The sequence below is a fragment of the Thermomyces lanuginosus genome (assembly GCF_041956635.1).
Source record: "Thermomyces lanuginosus strain ATCC 200065 unplaced genomic scaffold VTN49scaffold_27, whole genome shotgun sequence".
Classification (NCBI taxonomy): domain Eukaryota; kingdom Fungi; phylum Ascomycota; class Eurotiomycetes; order Eurotiales; family Trichocomaceae; genus Thermomyces; species Thermomyces lanuginosus.
The window spans coordinates 328,930-351,786 of record NW_027192361.1 but is presented as its reverse complement, the minus strand read 5'-3'; the positions used below and the strand labels follow the sequence as shown (position 1 = coordinate 351,786).

Sequence of the window (22,857 nt, the reverse complement as noted above, 5' to 3'; positions counted from 1 at the left end):
TTCGGTAGCTGAATCATGGGAATGAGTAACAGATGGCGTAGCTGGCCATGAGAGCTCCAAATATCGAGTCGACTGAGAAAAGAGCCTCAATCTGTCCGTTGCCGAAGGTGTGGTAAGTCATGGAGTTTTATCGAACGCATCTGAAAACCCTATCTGCGGAGAAACCACAAGCCTCCGGCAGTGGAGGCTTGAAAGCAGATCTTGTCTACGATTGGTCCCTTGCCATGCTCCATGACTTGGCAAGCGTGTCCGTAGCCAAAAAAGGAAACTACTTCGGTATTGGAGTTTAAAGAGTCCCTCAGCTACATCTGCGGGGATTCGAACGTTCGTTATCATCCAAAGCTCATACACGGCCGCTCAAGGGGGTTTTGCATCCCAAGAAAATGATTGTTCGAAGGAACCGTGTTGTATTCATGTTGGAAGCGATGATTGAGAGATGCCACTCGGACAAACTTGATTCACGTGAAAAATAGGCCGAGGAATCGAAGTTTATCCGTTCCGAAGCCCTTCTTTGTCGCTCGTCCGCCCAGCCACGAAAGACGCGCGGAAAATGGTTGCAGTACACGTCCCTGAGTCCCTACCACTAGCCCTCGTATTTTGTGCACAACGCAATATCATTCTTGACTGATGGGCTTGTCTTTTTCTGAGGGCCTGGGGTGTCTGTGTGGTCGCCAGAAAGAAGGGCAGGTTCCCGTCTTATGTCTTGCAATTCAGATCAAAACCTGCAGGAATACCAGGCGACCGGGCGGTCAATAGACTCTGACACGCTTCATCTGGCCCGATTCGATGGATGTCAACGGGTTCATGGAGCATAGTTCGCCGAATTCTCTACATTCCTGAACAGAGTTCCCGAGATTCTGGGAATGCCCCTGCCTTGGTCGGCCAATCCTTGGTCGGCTTCGGTAACTTGAATCATCGCTTGTTATGCTGAGCGAAACGATCTGAATTCGGATGTACTTCCCTGTATTGCAACCGGTGTAGGGAAGGATCTTGCCGTTCGCGCGATCGCAGAATGTCGAGTTATCGTGCGTAGAATAGCCTATGTCTCGCGCATTATTTGGAATGTTTGACGTGAACGCTCAACGTTGCCAAGCTGGATTAAATTTCAAGATTTCAGCATCGCTATGGCCTAAGCTATTTTGTATGAGGAAAGCCGAAAAGTAGCGGGAAAGGAGGCATCTTTTCTGTGGGGGAAATTCATCCGCACGGCGCACTCCATACTCTCCGCATGAAATGGTTGAATGGGTTCTGAAGCCGAATTTAGAGTTTCGAGGTGGTTGCAAAAAAATAATCCGGGGATGGCGATCCAACATCCGCTCTCGGCACCCTGAAGTCAAGAAAGCTTCTTCAATGGCTCGGCTCGTCTGCCCCATATCAAACTTCATCAATATGATCGAACCCCCTGCAGATGCTGGAATCCTTGCGTATTGGGCATGATCCTCCAGCCAACCAGTGAGCCAGGCAAATGATACCGGTTCGCATGTAACTTTGACGTCAAGGTTCGGTTTCTGACGGTCATGGTGAAAATGGTTGTGCCAGACATTGCCTCTCCCAGTGTAGGTCGAAGTCAGATCTGAATCACGTGGTAACGTGGAGTTGGACCACCGAGCCAATCATGGGTTAGTTTTTTCCTAACCGTAGCCAATCAGAACAGTCGGCAAGCCATTCTCATACAATCCTGGCTAACTCAGCACGACGACTCAGTTCGAACGTGAAATTGCCAGAAATCGAATAGAGTCTCTCAAGCTGAGATGTATGGATGATGTTTTTCTTGGAAAATTGCTCGAATATCTGACCTGAAAACTTGAATGACTCAGATTAAAGCTGAGGAGCTTCTGGCGTGTGATTGGCTAGAGCAGAATGAACTTTACAGCCTCAGCGAATCACAACCATGAGAATGAGAAAGCCATTCCAAATGAAGTTTGGGACAACCGCAGATTACCGTATTAATACAAGAGAGGAAGGTATTAACCTATGTCGATCGGATCCGGCAGCAAGACGATGGACCAGGTCTGGTGAGATCTAACTCGCCTACCTCTGCCATGGCAGCATTGAAAATGACAGGATGCACCCCAACAATCAGTTTTGGAATGAACCGAGATAAGACCAGCAAGTTTGAGTCACTATCTTCCGAATTACACCTACAACTTCATCTTGAGATAATCTCAGCCAACACCAGAACGTGATCATATCTGCTTTCCCCACGCGCAACCCCCACGCTGTCGATTCAATCGCCAGCTTTAATCCAGCCCCGAGTAATCGTAACCCGAATGGGCAAAATCCAAATGCAACGGTATCGCCTTATCGCGGCGCTCCCCCATCTTCCGCTGTGGGAGCTTCCCCCAACTTGGCTCCACTTCCGTCTTCAAAGGGAAGCTCTCTGCAGGCGGCCAGGCCATGCCTATCTGCGCAATGGTGCAGAACGGCTAGTAGACCGTGTAGTCTCGACGTTTCCCTTGGCCCTGGGCGCCGCGCTTGTGTCCCGGCTTTAGTGGAATTTGATAACCTAGCGCCAGTTGTCCTATTTAATAAACTCCTCACTCCCATGACCGTGGACGTGGGAGCGTCTCCGATTTACCTCCATCGGCCTTGAAGTTGTCCACCTTGTTGGGCCAGTTACTTGCTCAAGTGTTTTATTAGTGGCTGCATTCTGTTAATTCAACCAAGAATCTGGCCAGAGAAGAATGTCTGGGCAACTGAAGGATCTGGAGAATGGCGTTGAAGCCAAGGACGCCGAGCTCCAGCAAACATCGAGCGATTCCACGAAGTTAGGGCACGTCGATTCTCTGCGAGAGACTGCGCGCGTTGTTGATCACAAGGCCGAGCGGGCACTATGTTTCAAGTTCGATTGCCGTCTTTTGCCGGTGCTAGCTTTCATGTGTCAGTCCTCCGAAAGGCCGGGAAAAGAGAAGTGGATGCTGATGGTGGTTCAGACCTGTGCAATGCTTTGGACAAGGGTAACCTGGGAAATGCCCAAACTGATGGGCTGAGCAAAGGTATACCTTTTTCCCCGGAACGGGACGAACCATGACTGATGATTCAGACCTCGGCATGACGGACGACCAGTATAACCTGCTGCTGTCGATCTTCTTCGTGCCGTTTGTCGTGTTCGCGCCGCCAATCGCCATGTTGGGCAAGAAGTTCAGTCCCTCAAGGGTGCTCTCGGTTCTCATGTTCAGCTTTGGCTCCTGCACGTTGTTGTCGCCGGCAGCGTATAACTTCTCAGGCATCTTCGCTCTCCGATGGTTTTTGGGCATGTCGGAGGCGGCATTCTTCCCCCTGGTGATCTACTATCTGACTACGTTTTACCGTCGAGGGGAGCTAGCCCGTCGATTGGCCATCTTTTACGCGGCCTCCAACATTGCCAATGCCTTCTCCGGCCTGCTGGCGTTTGGCGTGTTCCAGATCGAGAACACTTCACTTCCCGGATGGCGGTATCTGTTCCTGATCGAGGGCGCATTTACGGTCGTCTTTGCCATTTTTGCATTCTTCTACTTGCCCAAGAACCCACAGGAGGCCCGCTTCTTGAACGAAGAGGAGAAGAGACTCGCCTTCCACCGGATCCAGGTGGACTCCTCGTCCATCGTCAACGAAAAGTTCAATCTTCGGGATGCTCTCCAAATTCTCAAGCGGCCCACGACGTACGCCTTTCTCATCATTGAAATCTGCCTCGGTGTGCCGATCCAGGCCGTGGCGCTGTTCATGCCGCAGATCGTGCAGCGTCTCGGCTACAGCACCGTCAAAACCAACTTGTACACAGTTGCACCGAACGTGACGGGCGCGGTGATGCTGCTCATCCTCGCCTTCTCCTCGGACGCAGTGCGTCTCCGCTCGCCGTTCATCGTCCTGGGCTTCCTCCTGACCTTGTGCGGCTTCGTTATCTACGCCGCCATCGACGACGTCAATGCCCAGATCAAGCTCGCCTACTACGCCTGCTTCATGATGACCTGGGGTACCTCCGCTCCGTCGGTTCTACTCAGCACATGGTACAACAACAACACCGCGCACGAAGGTCAGCGCGTGCTGCTGACCAGTATCGGCGTGCCGCTGGCCAACCTCATGGGTCTGGTCTCCAGCAACGTCTTCCGCGCAAAGGATGCTCCCAAGTATGAGCCAGCGCTCATCACCGTAGCCTGCTTCGGCGGCGTGGGTGCTACCACCGCCGGGTTGCTAGGGCTGTACATGCTGTTCGACAACATCCGGCGCAATCGCCGCGATGGCCGCAAGATTACGGCCCGGGACGTGCCTACGGAACGGCTCCGGGATGGGCCTAAGGTGCCAGAGTTCCGGTGGTTCTTGTGATATGGATACGATTGTGGATATAGTTTCATCTATTCTACATTTCCATCTACATATTACGATAGTTACGAAAATGCGGATACGATGAACCTGCCATCTGACAGTTCCCCCCACGCTAGACTCAAACTTGCTAGTGCTTGACTGCTATTTGTAGCTTTGAGATGCCAAATACGAATGGATACAAAACAGGGTCTTCCTATTCGAGCGGCGATTATTGCATCCCACGCGTCTCCGTATATCTGGATAAGCGTAGACTGAACCATTTCCTCGGTCGAACGGCTCTTTCGTATCATTCTTCAAGCATTCTGTGGCGTCAGCCAAAGAGCTCGATTGAAGTGTTCACTGTCACACTCATGCAACCCTGGCAGACTGCCAGTCCACCAAAAGCGTGCATTCTCCCCGCATTTCCTGAGACACTCTTGGCGATGACATCCCGAGCTTTCAACAAAATGATAAGTTCAAAAACGTGATTTCTCCAGGGGCATGGCTTGAGATTCCTGAACCTGACTCTACCAGCACTTTCTTGCCGACTAAATGACAGAAGTCATTGCGGGGGGCGCGTCCCTGGAGCACGGATACTACCCGTATCATACTTCCACCAGGAACCGTGGGGGTTTTGCGATGTTTCACAATCGATATCGCTGGTCAATCATGTCTTCGTTGCTTTCGTTTCACAAGAGCAAGTCCCTTTGGACCCGCCATGTTGTCTTGCCAAAGTGCATCGGAACCGCATGCAAGGCAGCAGTATGCCGAGACACTGCGGTCTCCGACCTCGGAAAACAACTACCGAGCAAGCAAGAGCTAGCTATCACGTTGCTGCTCCGCCGTTCTGGGCTCTGAAGCCACAACAAGCGCAGCGGTGCTGAATGATGCTGGGAGATTAATCTGATCAAAATTGTAGGGCGTGGCTGACAGCTGGCACATGGACGATCAATTGGTTCAGGGTTCTAGGGCTTCTCCGGGGAAGTTAGGGTCGGAACCGGATCGCTGCTGCCGGCCCTACTAGAACGCTACCACAAACGGTAATCGTTTTACTCGTATTTCGGCAGGTCATACCAAGCCGGGTAGATTTGAGTCCGAGCTTATCTCCGCAGATCAGCAAGCTTGCTCATTTCTCCTTTGTTCTTCGGAAGTCTTCAGTTCCGACCTGCATGGAGCATAGAACAGGAACAAATTCTAGCTGCCTAGATGTTGACTCCTTCAAATATCGAGCAGCGCGTCCCGGCTCGTCAAAGGGAAAAGCAGGGAAAACATGGGTGAACCAACAGAAAGCTCCCCAATGATTCTGAAGAGTGGGTTTAAATCAACTATAAAGAAGAAAACCTCGCTGACTCAACTAGGTGAAACCAATGGGCTTCCTCAGACCATTGCCCACCGAGGCTACAGAGCCCGCTTCCCGGAAAACACCCTCAGCGCCTTCAAAGGCGCCATTGCTGCCGGCTGCCATGCACTCGAGATGGATCTGCAGGTATCCCGCGACGGTGTCGTGGTGATATCACATGTATAACCACTACTTCGAGCTTTCACAGCTGTCCCCATGTTTGAAATCTCTGACTCTATGGTCTAGGATATCTCGCTCGAGAGATGCTATGGAGTCGACAGACAGATCCCTGATTGTGATTGGGATTATCTCAGTACGCTGCGCACCGTGCGGGAACCGCATGAGCCCATGCCGCGTTTCAAAGATGTACTCGAGTACCTTGCGAGCCCGGAGTTGGACGAGATTTGGGTGTTGCTGGATATCAAGGTAGACCCCTCTTTCCCGCTGGAGGATACACGAGGCTGAATTGATATGAAGTTGACGAACAATGCGTCAACTATCGTTCCCCTGATCGCAGAGACAATCAAGTCTGTTCCCCCGGCAGGCCGTCCATGGCGGGAGAGGATCATGCTTGGATGCTGGCTGGTACGTCTCACCCTTTCACCATCTCAAAACTGTGAAACTGAGATTCTTAGCCGTACTACTACCCCCTTTGCAACAAATACCTCCCCGACTTCCGCATCGTCCTCATCACACCCGACACGGGTCTCGCGCAGCGCACCCTCCGCGACCCCAACACCTCGGAAATCCACCTCAACATCCTACTACACTCCCTCGTTTACCTCGGCCCGAAGTTCATCTCCGCGGCCCATCGTCAGCAAGGACAAGACCGACAAGTCTTCATCTGGACCCCCAACACTCCCAAAGCCATGCGCCGCGCCATCCGTCTCGGCGTCGACGGTGTCATCACGGACGATCCGTATTCCTTCCGCCAGCTATGCGAGCGATGGCCGGAAGAAGATATTCCCCATCGGGAGGAGGACCGGATTGGGTTCCGCGAGTGGGTGGTATTGGCACTGGTGACGTGGTTTATTAGGTTCGTTTTCTGGGCGATTGGGCCGGAGTTGGTGCAGAAGGTGGTCCTGCGAAAGACGGTGTTGTTCAGGGCGAGAGCAAAGGATGGGGGGAAGAAGAAGTAATTAGAGAATGATTCGCCCTACAGTGATTCCCCCTCTTTAGATCTGATATCGAGGATTTATGCTATGTAAATGATCGATTTCGTTCACGCCCTATGCACAACAACATGACTGCACATAAATCAACAATCCATCCAATATCCGATAGCAATGAATAGCAATGAAAGAGAAGAACGGAAAAAAAAAGACCAAAACGACCGGGTATAGCAATGGATAAAAGAAACAGAAAGCCAGGCCAATATCCACATGAGAATTAGGTAAAATAATGATACAGCGTATGCATTCCAGAACAGAAAAAGAAAGGGGGGGAAAGCCATTAAGATTAGAAATTATCGTTCGGTGGAAAAGAAGAAAGATATCATCCCATCAACCGCGTTGTGCGCCGCTCGGGGAAGCGTCGAACGCCGCTGCCGGGGGCGCCTGGCGCGAGGTACTGGTCGCCGCCTGAAGGAGGAGGAGGGCGTCCGCCGGGGGTCATCATCGGTGGGCCTCGGGGCCCTGGACCGGGGCGGCCGGGAGGACCCATTCCCATGGGGCCGCCGCGTGGGGGCGGTGGTCCGCCCCGGCCGCGGCCTGGAGGAGGGGGTCCGCCCGGGCCCGGCGGATATCGTGCTAAGGGCGACGAGGCCATGGTCGGTTGGCGGCGGCCGCGGCCGCCCTGCGGAGGCGGAGGGCCATATCCATACGGCGGGTACTGCGGCGACGGCGACGGCGGCGGAGGAGCGGCCATCATGGCGGCACGTCGGGCGTCCCGTTCGCAGTAGACCTCGCCGTTCCACTCAAAGTAGTCTCCGCGCAGCACGATGCGGCAGGTGCGGCATGTCAGGCAGTTCGGATGGAACTTGGACCCACCCCCGCCACCGGGCTCGACGGTCTCGAGGTATTGTCCCTCGATGCCTTTGTTGCAGGTGGCGCAGAGGGACCCGTTGAGCTCGTGGTAGTGCTGGGCGCAGTAAGGGTGGTCGTCGAGAACGTAAAAGTCCGCCGTCTGGAAGGGAGCGCGGCAGGTGAAGCAGACGAAGCAGGCCTTGTGGTATCGTCCCGTCAACCGGCCGTCTGCCGAAGACACGGACTTGCCGACAATCACTTGCCCACAGCCGCGACAGCGCTTCTTGTTGCCCGAGGCTGTTGGCGGCCGCGGAATGGGATCTCCCATTGGTGGGCTGGCCGCGCTGCTGGACGGCGTCTTGGGCCGCATGGGCGACTTTGGAGGGACATCTGGGCTGGCCGGGCCATTTTGGAGAAACGTCATGGTGCTGTTGTTGAGCGACGGGTCGGTCGGTGAGTCCAGGTCGTACATCTTGGGGATTCCCGTTTGACGCGATCGGTCAGGATCGTTGCTGGACTTGCTGGACATCGTTGGTGACCGTTTCCGATCCATCTCCAGATCTCGCAGCATCGAGTCGATCTGGCCCAGATCCGAGGGCTTGCCGTCCAGGGTCGACGGAGGAGTTGAGACCGAGCTGGTGCTTCCGTTGTCCGAGGAGGATTGCGTCGAGGATGTCGAATCGCCCGCAGTGTGGTAGCCGCTATTCTCCAGCCCTAATGACCTCGCAAAACTGGACACACTCCCGTTTTCACCTCGGCTCCTGTGCCCGGATGCAGAATGCATCGGCCCATGTGATGGGTTGTAGCTGTCGCTCCTCTGCGAATCTTGGCCGTCATTCGGAGGGGACTCCGGCGCTGCCTGAGACCGCAAGAGTGGCCCTGGCTTGGGTACATTGTCATCGTAGAACTCTGAATCCCTGGACGAGCCCATATCGAACCCGCTCTGGTTGGTCATTTGGCTCAGGTTGCCAAACTTGGGTGGACTACTGGAGACGATGGCAGATTCCGGCACGCTGCTCTGCGAGTCAGGCCGAAAGCTCCTCAGCGGGCCAACAGGGACCGGGGGCACTTCGTCCATAACGTTCCGCGGGCCACGAAGCCCGCCAGAGGGCTGTCGTCGCACCGAACTCGCCGTGGATATTCGGCTGCTCGATGAGTAGTGCGTGCTCCTCGATTCGATGGAGAATGTCCGGCTGTGTGTGTTTGCGGGACGCGAGTCCCACTGCTCCGTCTGCCTGGGGGAACGGGGCGTATTTGGCCGCATGTCTGTATCGTGCGGTCTCTGATCCACGTCGAACGTTGCCGACCGCTTTGGTGTTAGCAAGGGTGAAAACGCGGGTCCCGAGTCTAGAGAATCGGGAGAATCGGGTTCCCGGAATAGGGGCGAGGTATAGCTACGTAGAGGTGATCGCGGCGAGCGCATTTCTGTCAAGATCGATGTTGATTGATTCCCACCGCTCTCTGGGGTCGGCAAGTCCGGCCGCAAAAAGGGTCGGTCTGGCATCCTCGATTAGCAAGCAATCCAGCATCGACTGTGGTGCCATCTGTCTCACTCACTCGCTGCATGGGGATCAATCTGGGGCGGGTTTCGGCCCGTTTTCGTGGTTGATTCTCGTCTGGTCGATGATTCTACTTCGAATCAGCATTTGCGCCGTCATTTTTCGGAGGACTGGACTTACGCGGCGGGCAGACATGGTCGCCCATGGCCGAAATCTCGACCGAGGCGCCGCAATTCGAGCATTTGATGGTGGGCAGCAACTCATCCATGTCGGTCGCCATGGTGCCGGCTGTGGCACTCGGTTCCTCTCCCGGAGCCTTGCGAAGAGCCGAAAAATCGAACCATGAACACGACCGCAGACCACCGTCGATGCCGTTTTGTTGTAACCGGCGACCCGAGTGTCAATAACAACGACGCTCCCACGGGCCGACCCTGACAGCGACTGCCCGTGTCTCAGACTCGGATCGCAATTCGCGAGTGACACAAATGATCGCCGTCCGGTGCTACTCGCGATGTTGCATAAACGTCGGTGGACATGAGCAGCCCGTGCACCCTTTGTGGAGGGCTGTCTTCAAAGTTCCTATTTCAACGGATTCGGAAGATACAAAGAGACAATGAATCAATCAGTCTTGGTTGTTTCGCGTCAATTGCATCGCTCTGGCGCGGGACGCTCGATGACGGCGGGCAAACGACGCGCCACGGCCATTCTCTGGACGTCTTTGCAATCTCTTTGCAGTCCCTGTCGCAGTCTTTGCCCGTCCTCACACTGGCCCGACAACTGGTGTTTAGCCCCTGAACGGCCCCCGTGAGGAACAGGTATCGCGTCTGGCCGCTGATTGGCTGGCGGCTCCAACGTTTCTCTCGCTTGGACGGGGGGGAAGAAGACGTCAGGGCCACTCAGGGTCCGCGTCGAGTTCCACTCCGTACCGGCGCTAAACCCCATTGGGAACTGCTGTGGCCTGGTTGCCACGTCTCCGCGTCGGTGAATGGAGCAGGGTGGATTTGGGGTCCCCAGAGCGACTGCGAGTCATGTCGCCGGGGCCAACTGGTGATTCATGAAATGTCGATCTGCATGAAATAGAGTGCGTGCAAAGTGCGTGGGAATAACTAGTTATGCGTTTTATTACATAACGGTGTATCCGTGCTCGTGGTTGGCGTCTGACCGCGCGATGGACCTCCCCATCATGGCCCCGATGATTGTCGATGCAATGGACCCTGGACGGGACAAACGGATTCCGGTGGTGATGGTTTGGTGTCGGATAATACGGGGTCGATAAAAGAGATATTAACTGTTTCTCGCGTTGATATTACCGAGACTCGCGAGGGTACATTGTGTTTTGGTCCAATTTATTAAGTTAGTGCACAATAACACAAGTTAATCCTTCGTCCTGGTTAATAATGATTACCTCTTTCGTCGCCCCGGCCACCCGGCCACACACACCCGAGGTGGTTTGCCCCTCCGTCAGTCCGTCGAGACGACCGAAGACACCCAATTCCCGTACCTACTGTACAGGGTAGTTGGCCATCCGGACAATTCCTCCCACGCAGTCCAGCCAGAATCCGGCCCTCGGGTTCGTCAGCCCACGCAGGCAGCAGCAAACCACTGGATTCCATCGCTCATCCCGTGCGAAATACGGCCATGCCGGCAGAGGTTCAAGAATCGCACACGAGGAGACCGACGATTCCGACGACCGGCCCGCGAGACCCCGAAAAGTGACCTAATGAAAATTATGTAACATGTCCCGTTTAGGCGTCGGAGAGGAGGAGAGCCGTCTCGGATAGTCGACTATCGATCGTTAGGGCCAGGAATATCAGTTCGAAGCGATTCTATCGCGTAGAGCGACGCAAAAAGGCCAACTCGGACACAGCCGCCCGTCCCCTCTTCAGAGACCCAAACTTCCCAAGACCGACCCCTCCCGAAGTCCAGCCCTCCAGCCCTCGCGCCTTCCGCCCAACACCCCGTCCCGACCACGCCCAAACCACCACCACCCAACTTCTCGCCGTGCTCTCCAGCCGTTTCTCGCGCTCCCCGGCGAGGATTCTGGCTCAGGAACCGCCCTGCTTTTTTTATGTGAGGGCGTGAACCGGCGTGCGGCAGGGCCGCAGGGTGGGACTGTCACGTGTGGAGAGTGGGGCAGCAATGTTCTCCGATTGGGCCGCTAGAAGGAAAAGCAAACATGCCAAGATATCATCCTGCATGCGTAAATCTTCCTGGAACACCTCACGCCATCCGGCCAGCGACTTCATTTTCCTATGATTCACTATTATTTGGCCGATTCTGCCGTGTCAGAGGACATCAATTGGCGTCCAGCACTCCATGCCGTCAAAAATTTATATCTTTTTATTGCGAGAAGCTCATTTCATGGAAGAACTGTCGTTGACCCGGGGAACTATATCGGGATTAGCGCCGATAGATAGGAACTTGGCACCGTCTTGGCATATTTGCATTCTGCAGTGGTGGCCAATCAGCGCGCGGGGCCGATGACGAGCACCCATGGATCCCCGAACGGCTCACATGCAGGCTTTGATAAGTGCTGAGCATGTTTAGCCTCCTGCGTTTCGAAGGACGAAGAACAACAAAGAAGGCGAAAGAAGAGACCAGATGATGCACCATCCATGTTGAATCCGAGCAATCTAGATCAACGGCTCAAGGACAAGAGCCCCGCTGTGCCGACCGAGGCACTCTGTCAACACCCTGAACGCAGTGGTTTTGCTGGGGGAAAAGGGGGACCGAGGCGGGTTTCCATGGGGGAAACGGCCGCCTGCCGGCCTCAGAACAGCGATATCAAAGTCCAGGGCCGGGAGATTCGGCCCTCTGTAGACCAGTATTAGGGTTCCGGGAGGCCATCCCGGTGCCGTCGTGTAGACTCTCTCGTATCGCCGTATCACGCAATTCCGAGAAAAACCCGATATCCATCCTCGATCCCAAAACCAAACTTAATGCTAGCTCCGCCGAGTTTGCACCTCCAACACTGCAAACATACCCCTTTTGGCCTTGATTGCGCATTCACCGTGCTGCACGTGTGTGGGTATGAAATGCATGGAATGTGATAGACCTGAAGGGAACCTCCCGCGGGGTCCCTCCAGCGAAGACATAAAAGGGCCCTCAACACCCCTTCGTCAACCTCTCTTCTTCTCTTCCTCAAGCAACTCTTGACTTCTCCAAAGAAGCTCTCCAGCGCGCTTCAGCAGCTCTTCTCGCTCAACGACGCTCCAAGTCAATTGATCGCTCTCGGGTGATCACCAACACCGCCACCATTTTCTCCAATCATCTGAACAGGTACGCACCGATATCCAGCTCCACGGGAAGGGCAACAAGGGACTAACCACCGGCCATAGCGCTCACCACCCCTTCAACGGTCGCCGACGCTCGTCCGCTCGAGGAGGAGCTTCGGATTGTCTTGTAAACCCTTAGCAAAGGCTCTCGTGCTCCTGTAGCTTTCTTAGCTCTTTTCCCTCGTCTTTCTCGTGTTACCCATCACCATGGCTCCGCACGCGAACGGATCTGAGGCCGTCAACGGTGCCGTGAACGGGGTGGCTTCCCGTCCCACTGGTCTGTTCACCGTCGAGTCGCCCAATGTCGTCTACACCGAGGACGCCATCAAGTCCCGCTATGAGTACCACACCACGGAGGTGACCCGCACGGCCGACAACAAGCTGGTTGCCGTGCCCAAGACCACCACCTACCACTTCAAGGTCGACCGCCGCGTCCCCAAGGTCGGTCTCATGCTGGTCGGCTGGGGTGGCAACAACGGTACCACCGTGACGGCCGGTATCCTGGCCAACCGCTATGGTCTGGTCTGGGACACCCGCGAGGGCAAGCGCGCCGCCAACTACTACGGCTCGCTGATCATGGCCTCGACCGTCAAGCTGGGCACTGACAAGAACGGTGAGGAGATCAACATTCCGTTCCATGACATGCTGCCCATGGTGCACCCGAATGACCTCGTCATTGGCGGCTGGGATATCTCCGGCCTCAACCTGGCCGATGCCATGGACCGCGCCAAGGTCCTGGAGCCCAGCCTCAAGGAGCTGGTGCGCAAGGAGATGGCTCAGCTGAAGCCGCTGCCGTCCATCTACTACCCTGACTTCATTGCTGCCAACCAGGAGGACCGTGCCGACAACGTGATTCCGGGCAGCAAGGCCTCTTGGGATCATGTGGAGCACCTGCGCAAGGACATTCGGTAAGTTTTCTTCCTTCTTTCCTCTCGGAGGCGAGAAAACTGCTAACAATTTGCACAGCGAGTTCAAGGAGAAGAACGGCCTGGACAAGGTCATTGTCCTCTGGACCGCCAACACCGAGCGCTACGCCGCCATCCTCAACGGCGTCAACGACACTGCGGACAACCTGCTCAACGCCATCAAGAACGGCCACGAGGAGGTCTCGCCCTCGACGGTGTTCGCCGTGGCCTCCATCCTGGAGAACGCGCCGTTCATCAACGGCTCGCCGCAGAACACCTTCGTGCCGGGTGTCATCCAGCTGGCCGAGCGCCACAACGCCTTCATTGGCGGCGACGACTTCAAGTCTGGCCAGACCAAGATGAAGTCGGCCCTGGTTGACTTCCTGATCAACGCCGGTATCAAGCTGACCTCGATCGCGAGCTACAACCACCTGGGCAACAACGACGGCAAGAACCTCAGCTCCCAGAAGCAGTTCCGCTCCAAGGAGATCTCCAAGTCCAACGTTGTGGACGACATGGTTGCTGCCAACCACCTGCTGTACAAGAAGGGCGAGCACCCCGACCACACCGTTGTGATCAAGTACATGCCGGCCGTGGGCGACAACAAGCGTGCGCTGGATGAGTACTACGCCGAGATCTTCCTGGGTGGCCACCAGACCATCTCCATCTTCAACTCGTGCGAGGACTCGCTGCTGGCGTCGCCGCTGATCATCGACCTGGTCGTCGTCGCCGAGCTGATGACCCGTGTCGGCTGGAAGACCGAGGAGGCCGAGGACTACAAGGGCTTCCACAGCGTCCTGAGCATCCTCAGCTACATGCTCAAGGCGCCCATGACCCCGCCGGGCACTCCGGTCGTCAACGCTCTGGCCAAGCAGCGCAACGCCATGCTCAACATCTTCCGTGCTTGCGTTGGTCTGCAGCCCGAGAACGACATGACTCTGGAGCACAAGCTCTTTGCTTGAATGATGGCATAGACGGGATGACTATGGTTATGACGATTTGACGTGATGACTGGTTCATCTGTTACGCCTTCTAGATGTATGTAGATATGAATAAATGACTTTTTGTCATGAACTTGTCCTGAGTTGTAGATTGCCAACATCAACAACCTTGTTGATCATCGACTCAAAAAAAAACTCCCTTGCGCAAGCCACTTCAAAATCTAGCAACAGCCCATCACTATGATTCCAGCCTGGACCATCTCGGCAAAATATTTCCTCCAGTAAATCAATCAGGAAGATGGTAGTCCCTTGATTCGTCGAAAGATCGCAAACTTCCTAACCACCAAGAGTAAGAACTGATGTTTGTCACAGGTCTGGCCAACATCCCTCCGAGACTCAAAAACGCTTTGATCGTCTTCCCAGTGGCAGAGAGGATGTGTAAGTACTAGAAACATAGCAATGGGCTTAAACCTGACCGCCTCATGCCAACTGTGCGAGGATACTACAATGTCTACAAGTGCATCAGGGCGCATTAAATATATTTTCGACCAGTTGGTAGGAACGTACCGATATGAATAGTAGTTATTGTGCCATGGTTCCCAAACCTCCCTTGCAAAATGCATGGGGCAGTTTATCGATGGAATCTGTTCCAAAAAAAAAAAAAAAAAAGGTGATTGGCGTTGTTGGATCCTCGTTGGACATCAACTTTGGGCGTTGTGCACAGTTAGAGAGGACCCTGGGAGCCGCTATCGATTATTTATCAGATCAGCCGCAACCAGGCTGACTTAAATGCTATATACAATCCGACTATCAATTACATCTTCAGGATAAACTCGGAAATGGCTTCTTTTCATTAACATTCTTATACATGCATGACAAAAGCACATTACTGGCGGAATCAATCATGCCCGGCTGTCAACAACACACCGGATGCAATTGCCCGCCTTCATCTGCTCAAACGCATTGTTGATACCTGCCAGCGTCTCACGGTGCGTGATGAACTCGTCCACCTTGAGCTTGCCGTTGAGATAATCCTCAACCAAGCCGGGCAGCTGTGTGCGGCCCTTGATGCCGCCAAAGGCGCAACCCTTCCATACTCGGCCGGTAACAAGTTGGAATGCTAAACAAGGTCAGCGTTCTGTTCCTTCTGCATAGGGGAAAAAAAAGGAAACATACGCCGTGTGGAAATCTCTTGACCAGCGGCAGCAACGCCAATGATGATGCTCTGGCCCCAGCCCTTGTGGCAGGCTTCCAGGGCCGCGCGCATGACACCCACATTACCCGTGCAGTCGAACGTGTAGTCGCAGCCACCGTCCGTCATCTCGATCAGCTTCTCTTGCACGCTCTTACCATCCAGCTTCGTCGGGTTGACAAAGTCTGTCGCGCCAAACTTGCGCGCCCACTCCTCCTTGGCGTCGTTCACATCGACTGCAATGATCTTACCGGCCTTGTTTTTCACGGCACCCATGATCACAGACAGACCGACGCAACCGGCGCCGAAGACGGCCACGTTGGATCCCTCCTCAATCTTGGCAGTGACGGTAGCAGCTCCGTATCCGGTCGTAATGCCGCATCCCAGCAGGCACGTTCGGTCCGTGGGCGCCTGCGGGGTCACCGCGACGACGGAGATATCAGCCACCACGGTGTACTGCGAAAACGTCGACGTGCCCATGAAGTGCAGGATATCCTGGCCTCGCGCGCGGAATCGTGTGGTGCCATCCGGCATGACACCTCGGCCCTGTGTCGCCCGAATCTTGCCGCACAAGTTGGTCTTGCCCGATTTGCAGAACTTGCATTCTCGGCATTCGGGAGTGCTGATTATGTTAGCCTGCTACTCCCTCCGAGTTCTCCGTGGAAACGTACTAGAGAGCAATGACATGGTCACCAGGCTTGACGTTGGTCACGCCCTCACCCACCGACTCGACAATGCCCGCACCCTCATGGCCGAGAATCACGGGGAAGGCGCCCTCGGGATCCTTGCCCGAGAGTGTGTAGGCATCTATCCGTGGGATTTGTCAGTGCATAGCTTTACCAGGTACGGGCAAGTCCACGCACCTGTGTGACAGACACCGGTATGGTAGATTTGAATGCGGACCTCATGGGCCTTAGGAGGCGCAACCTCAACGTCCTCCACCGACAACGGCTGACCGGCGCCCCAGGCAATGGCGGCCTATTATGACCTCGGCATTGAGCGTCCGTTCCCTCCGCGCGTCTTTTCCGGGCATTCTTGGGAACAGGGAATCATGTCTTACCTTGCAAGTGATGGTCTGGGACCGTCAGCATGCGGTATTGCGGAGCGGAATGAAGACCGAACTTACCTTTCCAGCGGTGCTCGCCATTTTGACGATGTATGGAAATGCGCGGAAGGTGACGCGAGTCAGATATAGAACCGGGTTCTTCCACTCAGAGGAATATCAGCCGAGGGTGAGGAATAGAAAGGACAGCCCGAAGAACAGAGAACAGTCTGCGGAATGGATCGGGTCGCTGGTTATATAACTGCACAGTGGGGGAGCAGAGCTTGGAGATGAGGAGTGAGGGGATGCCGGCTCCGGTGGTGGGGTACGATTCCGCGTGCCTTCTAGGAAATCAGATGGTGTGGTTTGAGGGGCTCATTTTTCTCTTGAAGTCATAGCAATGACAATGCGCATTCCGCTTTCCCCTCACAGCTTTATACTTTACTACACTGTGATATCCCATGTCATTGACGTATTTTCTCTGTATTTGAGCATGGCCAAAGCTGATTTGACGATGATGTTTACATGATCTTAACGCCCTGCCTTTTGAGTCCCACTGAAATCGACCATATTTTCCAGATTCCGGAAGCCGATAAAGTCACTTGCAGTTGATCAAAAACTATAGGAAATCGAATGCTGATAGTGATCTTACCCGAATCGGGTAAATTTTTCCGGCCATTCATTCCTTTCCCTTACCTGAGGAACAAAGGAAATAAGCAATTAGGGATCATGATCATCGTGTGACAACTCTGTCAGCAATACATATTGCGTTTTAATCACAAAGAGTGGCCCCGTCTGACCGGTGCGGTTTGGATGGCAATTGCCGAATAGATCAAAGTCGACACTAAACCCTTTCATGCAGATAATAAGCAAGTCTATGGTACAGTACACATCAGAGAAGAGAACTGTTTGCCCGCTGGTATATCGTGCCATCACGGGATGTACATGAGGGACCGGGAGGACATGCTGCCTTACTGCCCCGACCAGAGATCATCCGAGATCGACGGATAGCGCCTTGAATGAAGCCATAACCATGAATTTCCCAACGTAGCCTATCCGCCCAGTTGCGCCAGGCCGACTCTATTTACCGTCCCGGGAGCTGCCCGCTCTGCATCAACGCCGCATTCTGCTCCTGGAACCGTTCGCCGAGCCGCTGCGAGCCCTTGAGGAACTTATCGACGCAGCGCAGCACGCACCCTTCTTCTCGGGAGATCAGAGACTTGGTTGTGAAGTCATTGACGCAATCATCGAAGCATCGCTGGACAAGACGAGAATACATCTGCACGACAAAAGTCCCCATTCAGTCAGCACCATTCGCTTCAAAATCATTTCGCGAACCGCATGAACCGATGCAAACGGATCGGATCAAAACACCATCACGGTCGAGCATTGGAACTTGAATGTACCGTCATAAACTCTTTCATCTGCTTCTTTTCCATGCGAGCGGCCAGCTCGCGCTGCTCGGCTGCGTTCAGACTGGATGCGCGTAGGCTCGGGTCAGCAAGCGAGAGAATGAGAGGGCAGGTCCGCGGCAGCCATACCCGTCCATTTTGAAATCCCGTAGAAGAAATAAATCCCGTACAGACGCACTGCTCGCTTCGTTGTTGCTCTTGCCTTGAGGTGGAAAATATCTAGCGTAATCTTCTTGCTCGTTCAGATCCCAGATAGAGCGGCCAACTTAGGCTTAGCGTGGTCACATGACAGAACCACCATCTAACCCATTACGGAACACACAAGTCTTGGCATATGGAAGGCTTATAATCAGTTCCACGTGACTTGCAGCCATTTTAAGCAACTGACGAAAAAGAAGCTGTTCACGGGCCCGTGGAGGGTGGGATTTTAGGTTAGGATCCAACACCGGGGGCACCCCTGTAGGATTTGGCTGTCGTATGCGGCCTAGTTGCATGAGGTCCAAGACTTTTTTAATGGACGACTAGGGAACCCCGGTCTTAGACAGATGAGGCATCTGCTGATGGCTCTTGAAGAGCTGAGTCTTGCCCTCGTTGAATCGAACTGACTCGTACGAGAGAATTCCCAGCCCACTGTGAATGTAATATCTCCCTCTTTGAAACATCGGAATGAAGCACTCCACGCTGGTCTAGATGTCAGAGACTCGGTTTGTGCGGTGCTGCGGAGTCGTTTAAGAGAAAAGAAACCTGCCAGATCGAGACCAGGTACCTCTATCCATGGAAAAGGCATGGGTGGGTTAAACTAGGCTCCTTCCTAGAGCGACACTCGAAGATATTTTAGGCTCATGAAACGGTCGATCGCCTGGCACTAATCCCAATTCGTAAGGCGGGTTACCTGTCTGAGTCTGGGCGCCCCGCCCCAGACTCAAAGGGCGCTTTGTGGCCTCAGGCACCACACCACCGTCCAGGATTCAGTTCCCGTGACTCTGGGACGACGGCGAAACCTCTGAAAGGCGTCCATCTCCATCCAGGAAATACGGGGATATCCGTCGCCAGTTGACCACTTTTGGGCGCGTTTTCTTCTCGTCATCGTGCATCTTGAGGGTTTGTGTGGTTGGTTTCGCGGCCTCGTGTCTTGAGGCTAGTCCTCCCGCATCGCCCTAACTCATCCTGCCGACGACCATCCTCAATCTGATCGCCGCGCCTCCTATTCCAGGCCTGCGTCGCGCCGTGTCAGCTGTGCCAATTTTCGGCGATTTTATTCAGCAGCCTGTCATCCCCGGAACGAATTCCGCCCTCAGACTTCGCCTGTAAATTCGTTCTCATCGTCAAGCCTCGTCTGCGACATTAGCTTTGGATGGGTGTGTCGCAAACACTCTGAGCCTGCTATTTCGGGCCACGCCTTTACCATCGCATCCACTCATTTTGCGACGGCTGGCCATCTCCGGCCCCGTTGCCGGGCATCATTGCCACGAGTCCGGATCTATTGTCGTCGCGAAATCTAGGTGTTCTCTCTGTCGACATTGCTGCTCCCCGATACCATTATGCCGACAGATAACTCCCAGCCAAATCTATCCTCGACCGCCCAGCAGAATGCCTCGCGCGAGTCGCAACAGCCACAGCAACCATCGTCATCAAATGCGCTTGCCGCGCCCACCAAGCGTGATCTGATCTCCTGGTGGAAGCAATTCAAGTGGAATCCGAAAAAGGATGAAGACAAAGGTAAGAGTGCGCTAGATTTCTACAAATCGCTCGTCCTACCTGGAAGCATCGGGGCTTCGTTGGTGACTTGTCCCAAAGGGGCGAGATATTTCTTTTTTCAGATTGCTCTTCCCTGGTTCCTCTTAATACGATTATTCCTGTTGACGGCGCATTGCTAATATCCGCTGCAGGGCAACAACACAAGGGCATCTTCGGGGTGCCGCTTAATGTCAGCATCAAGTACGCCAACGTGGCCATCTCCTTGACAAATGATCAAGGAGAAAGTTTTATCTACGGCTATGTACCGATAGTAGTCGCCAAGTGTGGCATGTTTCTAAAGGAGCAGGGTGAGTCGCCGCCGTTCCTCGCCGCCAAAGCGGATCATGTCTGACAGCCCGAGTTAGCCACCGAAGTGGAAGGCATCTTTCGGTTAAGCGGCTCCGCCCGACGCATCAAAGAACTGCAGGAGATCTTCGACTCTCCCGAGCGCTATGGTAAGGGCTTGGATTGGAGCGGTTATACTGTGCACGATGCTGCCAACATCCTTCGTCGATATCTGAACCAGCTGCCCGAACCCATCGTTCCACTCGAGTTTTATGAGCGGTTCCGTGAACCCCTGCGGAACTACGATTCCAGCAAGAGTGACGGGTTCGACCATGAGGAAGCGGTAGCTAAGTTCCAGCAACTGATCCGGGAACTCCCACCGCTGAACAAGCAGTTGCTACTGTATATCTTGGACTTGCTTGCAGTGTTCGCTTCCAAATCTGAAAAGAACCGCATGACGTCCGCCAATCTCTCGGCGATATTCCAGCCGGGCCTCCTCTCCCACCCCTCGCACGACATGTCCCCGGACGAGTACAAGTTGAGCCAAGACGTGTTGATTTTCCTGATCGAGAACCAGGACCACTTCCTCTTCGGGATGAACGGGACTGCGGCCGACCCGAAGACGGTCGAGGAGCTTCAGAACGCCTCTGCATCGTCCGCGCCGGCCAACCCACCGCCTGCCAAGACCGCGGCACCGGGTGTGCGGCGATCCGCATCGACAGCGAGCGCTGGTACAGGCAGTACCCGAAACTACGACTCATTACGCCGAAATGTGTCCACTTCTACCTCAAGAGGATCTAGTCCCGGGCACACTTCGGGAGCCTCCTCGTCCGCTCTAGGCACACTCAGACGCCGGAATACCGTTCCATCGAAGAAGTCCGGCGGTCTTGGCCTCTCCGCATTGAATCGCAATGGGGAGGCTGTTACGCCGGCCAAAACGGGCCGCAACCCTCCGCCGATTGATACTGGAACCGGGAAGCCCGCATCCCGATCACCCAGTCATCGCTCCCGGCCCTCTCCCGCGGAGGAAACGCCGTCAAATGCCGCGGATGCGAACCAGAAAGCGGCGAAGAAGGAGCGACCGCACGAGTTGCCGAGTATTCCTGCGCCGGCTCTGGTTTCCAACTCGGCTGTCTCCACACCGACTCGGGAACGAAAGCTATCCAGTTTCTTTGCAAGGACTCAACCAAACTTGGAGACAAAGGAGGGTCGACAGCCGAATCGGCTGAGGAAAAAACGCATTCCGGGCAGTGTGAATGAGAGTGCCCATAGTTCCACACAATCGCTTAGTGGTGCTGAGGCCACTACTCTACCTCCAACGTCACACGCACCGTCGTCCGTGGCCGGACAATCGGGGGAGATTGCGCTGCATCCTAATTTGGAAGGTCAGACTCTGCCCGTGCCATCCAACGAGGGTAGCCACCACCAGCACCAGGACTCGGAGAGCACGCTGAGGCCGAATGGAACCAGAACCCCATCGATGAACTCAAGGTCGTCGTGCACGGATCATTCCGATCCTGACGACGGATCCAAGGCCGCGGCGGCAGCGACCAAGAAAGAGAACCGGCGCAGCTGGCTAATGGGCCGAACGAAGCGGAATCCGGATTTGGTGCAATCGGTATCCTCACCACCTTCCGTAGCCGGTAACAACGGTGCGGAGTTTAGCACGAGCTCCGTTGGCAGCTCGAGCCATCCTCGGCGGAGTTTTGCCAATGATTCCCGGGATCCGAGTAGCGATATCGCCTCAAGCCGGGATACCGACGTTGGGAGATCCGCGAGTGTGCCCCGAGAGGCCATGACTTCGCCGGAGCCTGAGAAACGTGGCTTCTTTGACAAGTTCAAGGTCGACAAACTAAGGGCCAGGGTCGGGCATAGGAAGGAGGGGAGCACGGAGCGTGCCAAAAGTCCATCACACTCGGATACCGAACTGTCAGTTGCGTCGACCCAAAGCCTGGCCCAAGTGATCAAAGAAGGCAAACGCGCCACGTCGATGGATCAGCCTCGCGACTCTATTGAACCGCGGGCCATTTCCCCACCAGCGGGCACCCAGCCCCCACCGGTGATTCCAGAGGCAGACGAGCCGTCGACAGAGCCAGCAGCTCAGGAAACTCCGGCACAGAACGGAGTCGAGCAACCGTCGGATGCCGGGACTGTCCCAGCGCCGAAGCAGACCGAGACGCCAGCAGCGCCGGTCGCTACAGTGAGTAGTGGGCAGGTATAGCACACTCAAAAGCAGACGACGTTTTGTTTTGGTTTGTTCTTCGTTATTTTTGTTCTTACGACATGAGGAGGTTAGAGCGGGCTGCTTGTTTCGGATTTGTATGTGCTCACGATCTCATACGAGCTTGATGACGAAGCAGCCTCATCCATATGAAGTCCTTTTTTTTTTCTTTTCTTTTTGTGTTGTTTCCGTTGCCCTTTTTGTTGCTTTAACGCTAATGATTCCCCGATGCCCTGTGTTTTGTTTTTTGACATCCCCTATACACCTGTATTATTCTGCTTGTTTTTTCGTCTAATGTCCCCCTCTACGAAGTTTTAACTATCTAGGTGCCCTTGATCCATGTTTATCCGAGCCCAATGAGTGAAGATTATGCGTGTTACTACTTGACTTCCTGTTTGCGATGCTGTCTGAGCGTTTTGGCTAGTTTATACCTTTTGGGATTGTTATTTTCGTGTATGTTACATTGATGCTTACCTATTTCCTACTGTTGCGGGATCTTTCATATTCGGCGTCCTTCTACTTCAAGGTATCTATTCCGGGTTCATTATATTATACATATGGTACAAAGAAACGGTAGATGCAACACACGATTATCGATCTGACTCTGACTCGGAAAACTCAATCTTCTTTCCATACACCAACGGTGTCCGCGCAATCAAGGATCCGGCGACATACCCAATATACGCACCGGTTAGGATGGTAATCGGATAAGCCTGCCATGGGCGATCCCTACAATGATCTTAACACCCACCTACATACAAGGG

The 22,857-nt window shown here is 54.4% G+C and overlaps 9 protein-coding genes across 9 annotated transcripts in view; 5 read left to right on the top strand and 4 right to left on the bottom strand.

The window, feature by feature from the left end:
* Positions 1–2,684: 2,684 nt before the first annotated feature.
* On the top strand, positions 2,685–4,302 carry VTN49DRAFT_2340 (uncharacterized protein; the record flags this gene model as incomplete). The annotated part of the gene is made up of 3 exons (XM_069410055.1): positions 2,685–2,880; positions 2,934–2,996; positions 3,044–4,302. 3 exons carry the CDS (start codon positions 2,685–2,687, stop codon positions 4,300–4,302), a joined length of 1,518 nt encoding a protein of 505 aa, XP_069268898.1.
* A 1,249-nt stretch (positions 4,303–5,551) lies between these two features.
* On the top strand, positions 5,552–6,759 carry VTN49DRAFT_2339 (uncharacterized protein; the record flags this gene model as incomplete). Its single annotated transcript, XM_069410053.1, has 5 exons — positions 5,552–5,591; positions 5,640–5,800; positions 5,867–6,046; positions 6,098–6,205; positions 6,256–6,759. 5 exons carry the CDS (start codon positions 5,552–5,554, stop codon positions 6,757–6,759), a joined length of 993 nt encoding a protein of 330 aa, XP_069268897.1.
* Positions 6,760–7,114: 355 nt separating this feature from the next.
* VTN49DRAFT_2338 (uncharacterized protein) lies at positions 7,115–9,363 on the bottom strand (the record flags this gene model as incomplete). Its single annotated transcript, XM_069410052.1, has 3 exons — positions 7,115–9,081; positions 9,142–9,213; positions 9,264–9,363. The coding sequence occupies 3 exons, from the start codon at positions 9,361–9,363 to the stop codon at positions 7,115–7,117; spliced, it is 2,139 nt and encodes a 712-aa protein (XP_069268896.1).
* Positions 9,364–11,698: 2,335 nt separating this feature from the next.
* On the top strand, positions 11,699–12,497 carry VTN49DRAFT_2337 (uncharacterized protein; the record flags this gene model as incomplete). The annotated part of the gene is made up of 3 exons (XM_069410051.1): positions 11,699–11,768; positions 12,275–12,362; positions 12,422–12,497. 3 exons carry the CDS (start codon positions 11,699–11,701, stop codon positions 12,495–12,497), a joined length of 234 nt encoding a protein of 77 aa, XP_069268895.1.
* A 68-nt stretch (positions 12,498–12,565) lies between these two features.
* VTN49DRAFT_2336 (uncharacterized protein) lies at positions 12,566–14,225 on the top strand (the record flags this gene model as incomplete). The annotated part of the gene is made up of 2 exons (XM_069410050.1): positions 12,566–13,266; positions 13,325–14,225. 2 exons carry the CDS (start codon positions 12,566–12,568, stop codon positions 14,223–14,225), a joined length of 1,602 nt encoding a protein of 533 aa, XP_069268894.1.
* An 881-nt stretch (positions 14,226–15,106) lies between these two features.
* VTN49DRAFT_2335 (uncharacterized protein) lies at positions 15,107–16,543 on the bottom strand (the record flags this gene model as incomplete). Its single annotated transcript, XM_069410049.1, has 6 exons — positions 15,107–15,324; positions 15,381–16,018; positions 16,068–16,203; positions 16,260–16,374; positions 16,457–16,471; positions 16,523–16,543. The coding sequence occupies 6 exons, from the start codon at positions 16,541–16,543 to the stop codon at positions 15,107–15,109; spliced, it is 1,143 nt and encodes a 380-aa protein (XP_069268893.1).
* A 979-nt stretch (positions 16,544–17,522) lies between these two features.
* Positions 17,523–19,314, bottom strand: VTN49DRAFT_2334 (uncharacterized protein; the record flags this gene model as incomplete). The annotated part of the gene is made up of 3 exons (XM_069410048.1): positions 17,523–17,717; positions 17,845–18,052; positions 19,256–19,314. 3 exons carry the CDS (start codon positions 19,312–19,314, stop codon positions 17,523–17,525), a joined length of 462 nt encoding a protein of 153 aa, XP_069268892.1.
* A 77-nt stretch (positions 19,315–19,391) lies between these two features.
* VTN49DRAFT_2333 (uncharacterized protein) lies at positions 19,392–22,093 on the top strand (the record flags this gene model as incomplete). Its single annotated transcript, XM_069410047.1, has 3 exons — positions 19,392–19,569; positions 19,740–19,895; positions 19,953–22,093. The coding sequence occupies 3 exons, from the start codon at positions 19,392–19,394 to the stop codon at positions 22,091–22,093; spliced, it is 2,475 nt and encodes an 824-aa protein (XP_069268891.1).
* Positions 22,094–22,683: 590 nt separating this feature from the next.
* VTN49DRAFT_2332 (uncharacterized protein) overlaps positions 22,684–22,857 on the bottom strand; it is a gene marked incomplete at both ends in the record, with an annotated part of 1,673 nt that continues 1,499 nt past the window's right edge. The window contains one exon of the mRNA XM_069410046.1: positions 22,684–22,822. Within this exon, the coding sequence (XP_069268890.1) occupies positions 22,684–22,822 (139 nt within the window). The remainder of the gene's footprint in view (positions 22,823–22,857) is intronic.